The sequence below is a fragment of the Pleurodeles waltl genome, chromosome 9, assembly GCF_031143425.1.
Source record: "Pleurodeles waltl isolate 20211129_DDA chromosome 9, aPleWal1.hap1.20221129, whole genome shotgun sequence".
Taxonomy (NCBI): domain Eukaryota; kingdom Metazoa; phylum Chordata; class Amphibia; order Caudata; family Salamandridae; genus Pleurodeles; species Pleurodeles waltl.
This window is the reverse complement of record NC_090448.1, coordinates 794,938,487-794,953,652: the sequence shown is the minus strand read 5'-3', so window position 1 is coordinate 794,953,652 and position 15,166 is coordinate 794,938,487. Positions and strand designations below refer to the sequence as shown.

General features: G+C 42.1%; 1 protein-coding gene across 4 annotated transcripts in view; it reads right to left on the bottom strand.

Moving 5' to 3' along the window:
- The window catches only part of ZFTA (zinc finger translocation associated), a 142,197-nt gene that overhangs the window by 67,722 nt on the left and 59,309 nt on the right, over positions 1 to 15,166 (bottom strand). For 3 of the 4 annotated variants that reach the window (XM_069208033.1, XM_069208035.1, XM_069208032.1), the window contains exons 2-3: positions 4,896 to 5,408; positions 3,268 to 3,723 (exon numbers count right to left, since the gene is read on the bottom strand). In XM_069208033.1, the coding sequence (XP_069064134.1) occupies positions 3,268 to 3,723; positions 4,896 to 5,250 (811 nt within the window). In that variant the 5' untranslated portion in view covers positions 5,251 to 5,408. Of the gene's footprint in view, positions 1 to 3,267; positions 3,724 to 4,895; positions 5,409 to 7,043; positions 7,116 to 15,166 lie in introns of those variants that run through there. The other variant, XM_069208034.1, reaches the window with a different exon arrangement.

Sequence of the window (15,166 nt, the reverse complement as noted above, 5' to 3'; positions counted from 1 at the left end):
ATTTTTCGTCCTTTCAGATTACCCGAGTCTGATCACGCATCAATACAAGACACCAATTAAGTTTCTGTCACTATTTATAATGTTTCTGTAGCACATGCCCATCTCTTTGTGGGGTTATCTCTGACCCCAGCGCTGCTGTGTTTTTAAGTGCACAGGGGCGATGGTGGGGGGGAAATCACTAGGCCAATCTTTTCCTAATTACCTTCTTCTCAGAGTGAGGCAGTCTTTGTGATGTTCGGAGGGCACTGCTGACCGAGGGTGTCCATTCCTCATGTTACGTCTCTTCAGGGTCTCCATAGATCCTCAATTGAGACCTAATCGTTGGCAGGCGCTATCTTTGTGACCACGTGTCTCGGAGGACAGCCATGGCATCCACCCTCTTCATCTGCTCATCTGACGCTCCTTTGTCCATCAAGGTCCCCTTCATGCATTTCAGGGGGCCAAGATGGTATCTCCTCCTATGCGTCTTTTACCCATATGGGGCTTCTTGGAGCGTTTCTAGGGTGTGGCCATCTTGGTTTGCACATCACCTCACTGTCTTCTTATTTATTTATTTTTTATTGAAAGCTTGAACTACAACTGTCTATGTTACTGTTTCTGTTATACAGCACTAAGATGCCTCTAGGATGAATGCTACACTCTACAATTAATAAACAAAATCACTACCCATTCTTATTCCCCCTAATGTTTCCACAACCTCCACCATGGTGCCAACTTCTCAAGCACCAGGCATGCAACAAGAGAACTCCCGCAAAGCAGTTTGAGGGCAAAATACTGTTTCTACAAGCCTGGTTCAACATCCAAAATGTAGTTCATCATCTATTCCAACTTATCTGTGGATGATCCTCTTTACAAGCAAAGGTACATCCAGATATAGTATTCCAAGTTGTACTATAGTCATTGCCAAAATAGTTACCACATTAATTGTCTCAAGGCCTAGAAGGTTTTAATTTTCTCCCCATTGCTGGCCAAAGTATACTTTTTCAGAGCCAACGTTGGATATGTAGGTTCCTATGCACTTATTGAAGGCCTGATTCCAACTTTGTAATAACCAAAAACGTACTTGTCAGTTAAAAACCCCTTCTATGATGATGCACAACAGACTCTGCTAATTTCCAACATCGCCCTTAGTGGTCTTTACTCATATGAAATTAAATCCAGAACTTCCATTTGCAAGCCCACGAAGAAGACGACCACGTGCAGGAAGTACAGATGAAAAAATAATCTATAAAAACTTTGGCTTGGACCTCTGCCAAAAATTAAACATCTACATTTTTTTTAATATGCTGGGTTTTCAATGTGTTAAAACATCACTGGGTACCTCCAAGGGCAAACCTTTTTTAAAAGGTGATTGGATCATTTAAATTGTGCCTTAGAGATGCACGCAAGTAACAGTAAATAAAGGCAGTGGTCTAGTCACATAAGAAGCAACAGAAATGTCCCCATAAAGTACCACGGTGCTGCAAATGTGTCCAACATCAGGAACCACAGGACAATGCCATGGACCCACCATTTGCTGACAACTTCTTTAGCCTCTCTGCAGTGGACACCCTCACTATGTATAGAGAACACGACATTTTAAAGCTAAGAGGGTAAGCGCGCAGTGAATTTTAATCCTAGCTCCTACCCACTTAGGGACCAATGGCCATCACGCTTACAAGGTAAAATACACAGAGAATCTACAACATTAATATAAAAAATACTGGTTCTCATTAGGAAGCCCTCGAGCTCTCTCTTTAAAAGAGGAGACTTGCCTACAAATAATTATAATTGGCATCTACATTTTTATTCCACCCTGAGCAATATTTCTGTAAAGTCAATACTGCGACCAATAAATCCTAGAGCAGCGGTTCTTAACCTTTTGACTTCTGTAAATGCTCACTTGTTTATTAATGTAACACAGGGACCCCCCACTGAATCATTCCTCGATTCCAGGGACTCCCCAGTGAGTCATTACTGAAAGCCACAGACCACGGCCTAAGCTTTTTTGATTATCTGAACCGCAAAACAGTACACAAAAAGAAACAAGCATTACCAAACAAATATTCAAATGATTAAATATTTTAATAAAAAAATAAATGTAAAAAAAAACAAAATTGACATTTTAATGGGAAGGTTGGAGATTTCCTAAATTCAATTGAGGCCATTCATCGCCCATACTTAATTATGTTTGATGCAGTTTCTCTGCGCCCACAACCCAATTGGAGGGTACCAACTTAATTTTTGCCCTGCAATTTCAAATACCTTCCCATTTATAGAGCATTTTAAATTTGTATATTTTGTTTCTTTATTTATATGCTCTTTATTAATATGTCAACATTATTTAATTTACTATGAAGACGTGGACTGCCCAAATAGGCTTTGCAGATCCCCTCCCCCCCGACCACAGATTAAGAACCACTGTCCTACAGTATCACAAAGGTTCAATTTCAATGAGATATAAATCCCGGAGGGACGGTGAAAATCTTCTGTATAGTTTGAAAACTTAAATACTAAACTCTAGGCTATACAAAAAAAAGGTATGATCCTTAGAAGACCTACACATTACCACTGTCACAATTCTAGACTTCTGTCTTTAGAGGTTGTATGCAACGTGTAACGTGGCAGTGACACTGCCTGGCAACAAAGCTGATGCAAGTACTTGGTTCTGGAATGCCTTCAGGACGGTCAGTATCACAGCCTGATTTGTGATGTACCCAAAACATTGAATTTGAATTAGCTTGTCTAGTTATGTAAAGAACTTGGTTACTTTTACGCTAGTAGAACTAGGTAGTACAGCAGCCCCTCAAAACCTCCATAAGCCCCTCAGTACCTTTACGGTTTCTAAAATTGTATGTAAATCCAGCCTTACCTGATGTTTTCGAAAGTAATGTTTAACATGAAGAACTTCTACATAGATAGTGCGTACCTTGCATGCACTAACAGAAGACACGCAAAACAGGAATCCGCCAACTTTCTGAGAGCAAAATCTTAGTGTGAACAGTAAATGGAGTTGTTTTAATTCAAAAGTATATTTTTACTCACACATACATCACACACAGTGAAAAGCTCCAGAAAATGTGAAAATCAGACACTCCAAAAAGACCAATCTACAAAACTGTATTTTTTTCTTTTATGTGCACTATTGCTACAGATGTAGAGACATCGGTTTTTCTTCTACAGTGTGAAGCAATTGGAACTGCAAAAATTATGTGAATCAAAGGCTCTATCCACTTGCCAACATTTCACATTTAAAATGGTTAATTCATGAGGTACTTATCTACTAACCTTTATACACAGTTGCAGTGCTAAGGATCTCCTGAACTTCCTTGTCATTTTCTTGCTTGCCCCTTTCTTTCGGCTCATCTTCTTCCTTAAGACCCCGTTCAAGTATGCTCTTGGTGTTCCAGGCCCCCAGGATGATGTTTTTCTCATCATCGCTGAAGTCAAGAGACTTGGGGTGGGAATCAAGAATGTGCATTTTTATATCTTGGAGGTTGAGGCTCGGCAACATGCTCCCACACATCATGCAGAAAAGTTTTTTCTTCTCACTGTTGTAGTCCATCATGAACTCGAGTCTGAACCAGTTCTGCAGGGACTCATTCAGGTACTGTTCCAGGTCACCTGGGTCCTGCAACCTCTTACCTCCTCTTCCTGTGGACTGGCGGTAGCGCTTGGTAACAGAAGGCAATCTCCTGCGACGCTTCCGGCCATCCAGCAGCAGCGGATCCTGCAGCTGATCCTCTGGAAAGAAGATGAAGTGGAATTTTACTTCATAAGTTTACAGTGAAATGTGAAAGCGATGGACGCAAGAGACGGTCTAAAATGGGAGTATAAGATGGCAACATGGTGATCATGAGAGAGAGAGAAGAAAACAACTAGGAAGCAGGAAAAAAACGAGTAATAAAAAAAAGCAGATATTGCACACTTTCTGCAGCAGCAGAAATTCCTGTAGGCACCAGCAGTTACAAAGCAGACTGTAAATTCCTGCATAGCAATTAAGACCAGGTACTCTCAGTAAGTTGGATGTTGCATCAATTGCAAGACAGTAATAGCAAAAATGAACTAATTTCTAGGTAAAATACACACACGCAGGTAAAACGTTAAACTGGAATCCTTGCAAGACTTAAGTTTCTAAACAGAAAATGGTGCACCATCAAACTTGATCACTCACTTTTCCTCCTCACCTCAGACCAACCTGTTCTCCAGTTCTTAATCAGCTTCGAACCTGAGGTCACTGGTAATTCCGATGGCAGGTACCAAGTAATGCCAGCCCATCTGAATTGCAAGACCCACCATAACTCTGTAGACCCAGCTTAAATAAACTCTGAGAAGACTGGAGGACTTACCAGTGGAACCTGACCGGAATTACCAATTGCTGCATTATTTCCTCATTTCTGAGGGGACACTCATTTCCTATTTTAAATCGTTGTTAATTCTGAACAACCCCTGGAGGTAACAGTAACTCCTGGTGACGTTACCCGGCCTTGTAAAGGGACCTTGTAATATGGACATTAGCCTTCAGCTTTCACCTCACCACCACCAAATATTTCAACTTTCCCTGCTTCAGACATTCCTAACCTCTCCAGCTGCTTTTTTGATTGCCCCATATCAACTGAAAATTGATCCTCTCCATTACTTCTAATTCCTTTAACGTTAAAAATTACATTTATTTTAACCATAGTCACCTCCCGATGGTTTACTCCTGTGGGTCATCTTCTATTGGAACAGTCCTCTGCGCCTCCTTCCCACACAGGATCCCAGTACATTTTTACAGCACGCAAAATCAGATTCTGGTTTTGACTTACTAACAAATGAACCCTTGAATTCCCAAAAAGCTAGAAATCTATGAACAAGACTTTGAAATTGGTACAAAATGACACAGATGTCAGCAAACACTGCATGGAATAGCACACCTGGATTCCTCAGCTGGCCATCAAGCATCTCTTCGTGATCCGCTACTGGTGACTTTGCCTCCAGGGAAAGATGAGCATCCCAGCTGGAGATAATGGCTTCCTTCTCCTTCATGCTCCAATTGATGGAATAAGAATGCTTCTGGTAAATGTGGCGCTTAATGGTGCTTAGTTTGAGTGTAGCCAGCGAGCTTCCACACACCATGCAGATCATGCTGTGGCAGCGGGAATCAAAGTCCATTAGATACTCCAGCCGCCAGTGGTTGTGGTAGTAGCGTCGGTGGTCCCGTCCAGGAATTCGACTGTTCCCAGGTCGTGAAGCCCGCTCCTCGGAGTGGTCCCAGAGCCTTCTGGCCATGGGCAGCGGGAAGGCCTCACTGCCATCAAGTGAGTTCCAAGAAATGTCCCGCCTATGAGGGTCCAATTGTTCAGGGGGAATGTCCTCGCTAGGATTTCCACTTGTCTCTGGAATTTCCACATGGGATGATGCAATTCCGTCGAGCTGAATCTCCTCCACTGCATGGGGGAAAAAAAAAAAAGACCATAAGAATCTTTGAGATAGTCATTTCCTATAACCTCCGTTTTAGAATTACAGGATATCAGCTGCACTCAGCTTCCCAGTATTTTGATTAGATCTTACCAGATCACCCCTTCAGAACGACTACTACCCTTCCCAACATCCAAATACATTTTTGGATCCCATCCTGGAGCACTCTTATCACAAGCCTTTCTCACCGAAAGGTATGCATGCACTTATTGGAAGGTTCTCTCTGTACAATCTGCCTATCAATATCTGGAAGATAATTTAATCTGGTCTGCAAAACTCCAAACTTCCTTTAATGGCAATCCTGAGCTTGCAATAATATGGTGGACTACACATTCTCATGCAGAATACCATTTAATCAACATATGGATTTATTTTTATGCTCCCCGAAGAGACCTAGTTCTGCACAGGGAAAGCAGTCTGATTTTTCATGTTTCTCTAAAGAAGGAAAAGGAACTAAAATTAGGAAAAAGAAGTAAAAGGTGTTGGAAGATGGGAGAAACTAGGAGAATAATATGGTTGCTTTTTCATGAACTCTGATCAAATCTAGCTGCAGAAATTACAGTCGCATGAACAAGTACCATTGCACAAATAAATAGGTTTTAAGCATTTGAGAATCTGTAAATCCAGGGTACATATGACCCTAAAAGAAAGCGAGAAGTGTGTTCTGCTGGAGAAAGAGAATGTTCAAGAAGAGGTTATGCTTTTTTGTAAAGCGGAATCACTAGTCTTCGGATTTACTTTCTGCAAGTTTGAAGAATCCTACTTATACTGCAGTACCTGGATGCGCTACTTTCTGATGCGTAACTGCTTTACAAATAAGGTGTTTGATTGGAAAGGTAATGTATGTCTTTTGAGACAACTAGTGATGATTAATCATGATATAGGAATTAAGGTCGCCCCCTTTTTAAAAAAAATGTTTTACAGCAAATTAGAAAGGGAGAACCTGACATACAAGTTAGTAATGAGTTGCAAAGTCTAGTATGGGACGATGGTAAATTGGACAACAAAGCTGAGAGACCAAACAAAGGTATAAAAAGTCTGATTTTGTAGAAGAACTGGAAACAGCATGTTTTGTAGGTTCTCGCAATGCAACAAGATAATGTACTCTAAGAATTAGCTGTAGTGGAATATATTTGTGGGAACAAAAGGTAAACCTATTTATGTGTGCCATATTTCTTTGGGGTTACTGTTGATGGTTTCTCCTTCAGCTCTTGAGCAATGATGAAGCATTCCAGTTGGCAAGTAAGCAACCATAGCATCACTCAAGACACTCCGGCATTCAGCTGAGATATATGGTCTATGATGTCAGCCACAGCTTGAGCATCTGAAGGCATATACTTTAGGCTACAGTCCTATCCATCTAGACAGAAACACAGCAGTAGTATGTCTAATAACCCAATGCACCACTTAGAGTGCAGCACTATCACCAGTATGCGCCCATGTATAATGCCCTTAAAGAGAAAAAAAGGACATCTCATATCCCTACTCTCAAGCAAGTACCTGAACCCACCCAAGAAGCTTGCTTTCTCCCTCTACTAAAAGCAGCACAATTGTACATGTAACTTTATATTCTGGGTCAAAATAGCAAAGCAGTAGTATCATACAAGTGCATGAACATGTCAGCAGCAGATTTAATCTGAAGGTAACCAGACCACGACCAGGAGACTAGGACAGAAGGACTCCTCCACGACCTGAAGGAACAAAAACGAAAATAGTGAAGACAAATAGGCAATCAGAGGTTTCAGATAACCAGGTCAGCCATGGGTGGACACTCCCTGAAGCTTCAATTATATGGATCCTAGGCCCTGCAGCTTCAAGCATGTGGGTCCTAAGCACAGCAGCCCACAGTATATAAAAGCCAGACGCATGTGAGTAGTAGATGAGAAAAGCAATAGCAAAGTTTTGATCTACTCTTAAGTGACACACTCTAATGCACATTATGCCCTGGCAAAAAAATTAAAACTAGTTGTCATTTTTGTCAGCATATGGTTTATAATGGCATTCACTCAGTAATGCACAAAGCATCCAAAAGAACTAGCATCTCCTGGGTCAAATACATCATTTCTGCAAGCGTAATATTTGTGCTTCAGAGTAATGTGCACTTAATACTTTGGCAGACCATGTCTTATATTGATATTTCATCACTGTCCCTTAAGAAATGCCTGCAAATCACGTAGCTTTTTAGTCAATGTATTTAAAAAACAAATAAAAATGTTATTTTACTGCAACCACATCAAAATCATCTGTAGAAGGCAGAGCCTGCTTGCTATGCTCACTCCAGCCCAAAGCCTATGGGTTGCATTTGACCCTCTGTGCCACATTTTTAGGTTGAGCGTAAGTGTATGGCGTCTTGTATACTTTTAGTATACTTACATCTGTGGGTCTAAAGCCATTTTCTTTGTTCATGCCAGTGTAATTTAAAAATCTTTTCTTGTTAGTGGTCAGACACGACTCTTTGACCCTACTTTTTCTATTTGGGAGTTTGGGAGCGGGACTAACTACTGTATCATTATAATTTGTCGCAGGGTCTCCCCCCACCCAAAAGGGGCACATGGCTGTTGGCAACAAAGACACCAGGGATTTTCTTCGTTTTGTTTTTGTGGGGGTGGGGAGGGCAACCCCTTAATGGGCCCCACTTAGGCAAGGGTCGCTCCCCAAAGGGGGCACACAACTGTTGGCTATTTCTGTGCCCCTAGGGGGCAGATCAGCCAATTTTTTTTTTTAGGCCGGACAGACTCCACTAAGGTGCCAGGGATTGTTTTTGTTAATGTTGTTTTGTGTGGGGGCAGCCCCTTGGGCAAGGGCCGGCCACTCCCCCAAAGGGGGCACATGACTGTTGGCCGTTACTTCCCCATCCCCTTTTAGGGTGGCAGAAACTATTAGACACCAGAGAAATGTTTTAAATATTTGGTGGCGGGGTGTTAGTCAACTGGCGAAGTATTTGCATTGATTATAATGGTTTATTTCTCCTTTTTGTTCTAGTTCAAAGCTTTTGCATCTTTTGCTGTGACTCCTTGCGGTTTTGGCAGTGATTGACCTGCAGTTTGCTTAGTTGCATGTTTTGGGTAGGAAAAATTATTTACTCCAAAGGAGTATTGTTGCCATGGATGAATAACATTTTTGTAAATAGTGTATTAAATGCAGTATTGTGAGTGAAATTGTCCTTAGAATTGTGCACAATTATATTTTTGGTGTCTTATGCGTCATTTTCTTTTTTATTTCCTTTTTAGTGGGATTTCATTGTTGATTGCTCTGTGTGTGCAGAGTAGTTGCTGGTAAGTCTAACTTTTTCAGGCAAGTGAGTGGTACAGTTTTTGAGTACATAGCTCTTTTTGATAAAGCCACACTTTGTTTATTACATATTTTACACAGTGCTAGTTGTTGTTAAAGCATTTGTCAAGTTACTTTTCTTAGAAAGGATCATGGCTAGCCGCAGGGTGGCCGCTAAGCAGGTTGTTGGTCATCTTCTGACCGTGATTATGAGACTGGCTCTGCATCTGAGGCAGAGGAGGAAGTCCAAGATTCTGGCAGTGAATTCTCTGTCTGAGTGGCATCATATGATGAGGATGCCACTCTCAGTATGGATGAAGTGCCTATTTTAGAAGATGACATTGATGTGCCAATAGTGCAGCAGCCTGGGGTTGAAAGGCTTCCCATTGGAAGACCTGAACTCTGTGTTGCCTCAAACATGGAGCAGCCAGAGTCGCCTGCCTTCACTGGTCTCCCGGAATGTAAAGTGAATGCGGAAAACTCTTTGCTTATCAATTTCTTTCAGTTGTTTATGGACAATGTATTTTTGGAAGAGACTGTTGAGCAGACTAATTTGAATGCTGAGCAGTATTGGGGAGACAACAATGCCAGACTTAGGCCATACTCTAGAGTTACCCAGTGGAGTCTCACAAATCTGGAAGAGTTGAAAAAGTTCTCTGGTGTAACTTTTTTGATGGGGTTGATAAGGAAGTCATCACGGTCTTCATATTGGTCTACTAGTCCCTTGATGATAACTGCTATATTTCTTGCAACCATGAGCGTAATCGGTATTTGCTTCTTCTTCGGATGCTGCATTTTGTTGATCACCTGTGTTTTCGGTTCTTGACGTGGCGGTCATCTAGGGAAACCTACTAAACCCAGAAAGTTTTTTAAACTAGACACCCAGTGGAGTCCAAGGAGGTGTGGCAACTTTTTCTTACCCAGTCTCCTTTCCAAACCTCAAAAATTGCTTAAAAAACAAATTTTCCTCACTTTTCTTTGTAGGATCACGGCGCCAGCACAAATTTCCTACCACCCAGCATTTCCCTCAGTCTCCCAAGTAAAATGATACCTCACTTGTGTGAGTCCCCAAAGCAGAGTCAGCCTAAAAATGCATTAAAAAAATATATATGTTCATCAACTCACTGTGCTATCCCTTCAATCTCTGCACGTTTTTGGCCCTTCCCTGTTGCAGGCACCGGGGCCACCCACACAAGTGAGGTATCGTTTTTTGTTTTTTAAACGGCAGACGAGGGGACCATTGGGTGGTAGGAAACTCTGTGCGGGTGCGCTGATCCAACAAAGAAAAGTGAGGAAAATGATGTTTCTAGCTAAATTTGGGGGCTGTAAGGGGAGAAAATGTTGCGGGATCCACGCAAGCCACACCTCCCTGGACTCCACCAGGTGTCTAGTTTTCAAAAAATTCGGGATTTTTTAAGCTTCCCTAGATGGCTGCTAAGCCCAGGACCAAAAACCTTGCAAAAAATTTTAGTTTTGTAATAGATAATTTTGTAGTGTCCATGTTGTGTTTTGGACCCTTCCCTGTCTCGGGAACTAGGCCTACCCACATAAGTGGAGTACCAATTTTAATCAGGAGACTTGGGGGAATGCTGGGTGGAAGGAATTTATGGTCCCCTCAGATTTCAGAACTTTCCATCACTGAAATGTGAAGGAAATGTGTTTTTTGCCACATTTTGAGATTTACAAAGGATTCTGGGTGCAAGAACCTGCTAAGAGCCTCACAAGTCATCCCATCCTGGATTCTTCTATGTGTTTAGTTGTGAAAGATGTCTGGATTTGGTAGGTTTCTCTAAGTGCCAGTTGAGATACAGGTCAAAATCCACAGCTAGGCACTTTGCAAAAAACATGTCAGTTTTCTTTGGGAAAATGTGATGTGTCCACGTTGGGTTTTGTGGCATTTCCTTTCACAAGTGGGGTACCATTTTATCAGGAGACTTAGGGGAATGCTGGGTGGAAGGAAGTTTGTGGCTTCCCTCAGATCCCAGAACTTTCCATCCCTGAAATGTGAGGAAAAAGTTTTTTTTGTTTGCCACATTTTGAGATTTGCAAAGGATTCTGGGTAATAGAACCTGGTGAGAGCCCCACAAGTCACCCGGACTAGATTCCCATGGGTGTCTAGTTTTAAAAAATGAACAGGTTTGCTAGGATTCCTTAGGTGCCGGTTGAGCTAGAGGCAAAACTCCACAGCTAGGCACTTTCCAAAAAACACATCAGATTTCAATGTAAAAATGTGATGTGTCCATGTTGCGTTTTGGGGCGTCTCGTGTTGCAGGCACTAGGCCTACCCATACAAGTGAGGTGCCAAATTTATCAGGAGATGTGGGGGAATGCTGGGTGGAAGGAAGTGTGTGGCTCCCATGAGATTCCAGAACTTCCCATCATGGAAATGTGAGGAAAAAAAGTGTTTTTTGCCACATTTTGAAATTTGCAAAGGATTCTGGGTAATAGAACCTGGTGAGAGCCCCACAAGTCACTCTATCCTGGATTCCCCTAAGTGTCTAGTTCTCAAAATGGACAGGTTTGCTAGGTTTCCCTGCGTGCCGGCTGAGCTAGAGGCAGGAATCCACAGCTAGGCACTTTCCAAAAAAACGTGTCAGATTTCAATGTAAAACTTTTATGTGTCCATGTTTGGGGCGTCTCCAGTTGTGGGCACTAGGCCTACCCACACAAGTCAGGTGCCATATTTATCAGGAGACTTGAGGGATCACATAATAGAAGAACAAGTGTTATTGCCCCTGGTCTTTCTCTACATTTTTTCCTTCCAAATGTAAGACAGTGTGTAAGAAAGAAGTCTATTTGAGAAATGCCCTGTAATTCACAAGCTAGTATGGGGACCCCCAAATTCAGAGATGTGCAAATAACCACTGCTTCTCAACACCTTATCTTGTGCCAATTTTGGAAATACAAAGGTTTCCTTGATACCCGTTTTTCACTCTTTACATTTTACCAAATGAATTGCTGTATACCCGGTATACAATAAAAACCCATTGCAAGGTGCAGCTCATTTATTGGCTCTGGGTACCTAGGGTTCTTGATGAACCTACAAGCCCTATATATCCCCGCAACCTGAAGAGTCCAGCAGACATAACGGTATATTGCTTTAAAAAATCTGCCATAGCTGGAAAAGTTACAGAAGAAAACGAGGACAGAAATGGCTGTTTTTTTCAACTCAAATTCAATATTTTTACAGAGCTCTGCTGTAATCTCTCCATGGGCTTGTAACCATGCCCACCGCACACCCATGAGTTTGATTGGTTTTATGGGCTTGCCTTTTGAAATTCGCTAGCTTTCATTAGTGGAAGGTATGCATACGTAATGCCTTTTCCGGTATTTAGCCCTCCTCAAGGGCACTGGCCAACTACTGAAAACATACAAGGCTCTGTGTTTTCCGGACTACTTTTTTCTATTAATTTCCTACGCAAAGCGATCTCACTGGGCAGTAGTCGAGCGCTTTGCATCACATCGACGCTGGTACATGGATAATTGCATTTCTGCCGATAATGCTTTTGACTGCGAGCAAACATTTGTTTTACTTTTTATTTTCAATTTATGTGGCAAGAAATGTCCAGTTCTTAATTTATAACACAAATAGCTCTAACTTGACCAATGCGAGACCCATTGCATTGCAAATGCTTGTTTTATTTCAGCTGTTTATTGCTGTAAGAAAAGCTTGAAGGATCTACACAAATGACTCCTTGCGGAATTCAGAATCTTGTCTACTTTTCAGAAGTGTTTAGCTGCCTGGGATCCAGCATTGGTTTCACACCCATTTCTGTCACTAACTGGAAGGAGGCTGAAAGCACACAAAAAAATAGTTAAAAAATGGGGTATGTGCCAGTAAAATGCCAAAATTGTGTTAAATTGCGGTTTTCTGATTGAAGTCTGCCTGTTCCTGAAAGCTGGGAAGATGGTGTCTTTAGAACTGCAAACACTTTGTTGATGCCATTTGCAGGGGGGACAAAACAACTCATGCTCTCTCTTGCAGCACTTTCTCTCATTTTTCCCCCAAAAAAGATACATTTTATCCATATTTTGGCTAATTTATTAGTCTCCTCCAGGGGAACCCACAAACTCTGGGTACCTTTATAACCCCTAGGATGTTGGGAAAAAAGGGCGCATATTTGGCAATGATAGCTTATGTGGACAAAAAGTTATGACAGCCTAAACGCGAACTGCTGCAAATAGGCAAAAAACAAGCTCGGCACAGGAGGGGGAAAAGGCGTGGCTGCAAAGTGGTTAACTGCACAACCCCACGCCGTATTTTTGCTTGTCCCGCAACCCAATCACCCTCCTCCCGCTATCGCTTGCTAACTCCTGTGCCACTGTGGCTGCTTGACCCATACCCCCCTTGTTTTCTTTTGCCTCGCCGCTTCTCACTCATGGCGGTATGTTGTTTCTTCCTCGTTTTCATGCATCCTGCTGTTTCTTTGCGATGCCTGGGGGCCTTTTTTAATTTTTATTTTATTTGCAGTTTTATGAAGCGTGAAGTGGACATGAAGGTATTGGATCACTTTATTTATATATATTTTATGCTGTTTCATATAGTGCGAACTCAATACAAAAGGTATTACAGTGCTTTACATGAGCCCTGGTTACATTACACAAGAACACGTTCATTTTTGGTAGCAAGGGGACATTAAGCGTTTTGCCCAGAATCACAGGATGTTGAGACGGCGTTGAGACTCGAACCGTGTTCCTCAGCTCCAAAGTCGGCTGCTATTGCCCTTACGCCACATACTCTCAGCTAGGCATCTTTGTCTGGTGCTTGCTGGGGCAGTCTGGAAATAACTGGGCTTATTTTTAAATATAGCACTTGGTAATACAGATTCTGCCATTTCATAGCGCTGCAAAGCAGGTGCCATTCTTAAGAAAAGCACTATAATACATATGAATCGACCTAGTAGAGATGAAAAGGTGAAAAAGCTATGTCAGGATTGTATTTGTGGCATTCTCATTCTGTCAAGACCTCTGCAGTGGGTGCATTAACCAACTGACTTGGGTAGAGCTTAACACTGGGCAACAGCATGTGCTCCTGATAACCTACTGAGGGTCACCTAGGTTAGTTCTAGGCAAGAAGATGGCGAAAGGTGTTGTCTTCAAAATGGTGGAAAAGGAGTTGTGACTCCAGACCCAAGCACTTTACGGCATCAAACTTGATAGCATAAAAACATCTAACCTATGGATGCAAATTGGGCCTCTTCAACTAGAGTTCATTTAGTGCGAACTCGATACAAAGGTATTAGAGAGCTTTACCGGTTACATTACACAGGAACACATTCATTTTTGGTAGCAAGGAGCGATTAAGTGATTTGCCCAGAATCACAGGATGTTGAGTCGGACAGAGACTCGAACCGTGTTCCTCTGCTTCGAAGTTGGCTCCTTTGGCCCTTACGCCACATCATCTCGCCTAGGGTCTTTGTCTGGTGAGTGTTGGGGTAGTCTGGGAATAACTTTTTTTTTTTTTAATAGTGCTAGGTAATACAGTTTCTGCCATTTCAAGGCACTGCAAAGCAGGTGCCATTCTTAATAAAATTGCTATAATTCATTTGCATCGACCTTGCAGAGATGAAGAGAAGAAAAAGCTATGTCAGGATCGTAATCTGTGAGATTCTCATTCTATCAAGACCTCTGCAGTGGGTGCATTAACCAACTGACTTAATTAGAGCTTAACGCTAGGCGATAGTATGTGCTCTTGATAACCCCTGGAGGGTCACCAACCAAGCACATAGGTTAGTTCTCGGCAAATAGATGGTGAAAGGTGTCTCCAAAATTATGGAAAATTAGTTGACTACAATACCAAGCACTTCACAGCCTCAAGAATCTAGTCTTTGGATGTAAATTGGGCCTCTTCAAATAGAGTTCGGTTAGTGGAGGCAGACATTTTCCTAATCCGGTAGCGCAAAGAAGCTAACACAGGGGTTCCAAAGTGAGAGGAGCAGTGTATCATAGGGCACAAAAGTGGAGCAAACTCCATCACTTCCTCCTCTCCGAATTCACTGGTGTCAAGGCTTTGATGACCGTCCCCTCACAGCTACTGTGAGCTTGAAGATGCCACTTCTGGAAGCACTGTCTATAACAGGGCTTGAATAGCACTGCTTCCTGTTTGAAGAGGCACCACCTCAAATACCCTCCAGTCTGTCACAGGTGCAGAGCGCTTCCCCATCACCCTCTGGACTGCTGTGTATAATGATCAATGCATTGTCTGTCACAGTCCTGTAATGTTTAGCCTGCTCTCCTCTCTTCCATCCCCAGGCTTAATGTAACCACTCCTTTAAGTTCCAATGCATTATTTGTTTCAAACTCTATGCATTATTTCTGATTGCCATGGTTACCAACTACATGGAAAATCAATGTCAAGAAAATATCTTTCTGACCCTATCAAGTGTCCCCTTTCTCCTGCTTCTACTAGTGCTCCTGTCAGTGCTTCACCATGCCTCCTCATGTCTATAGGAATATA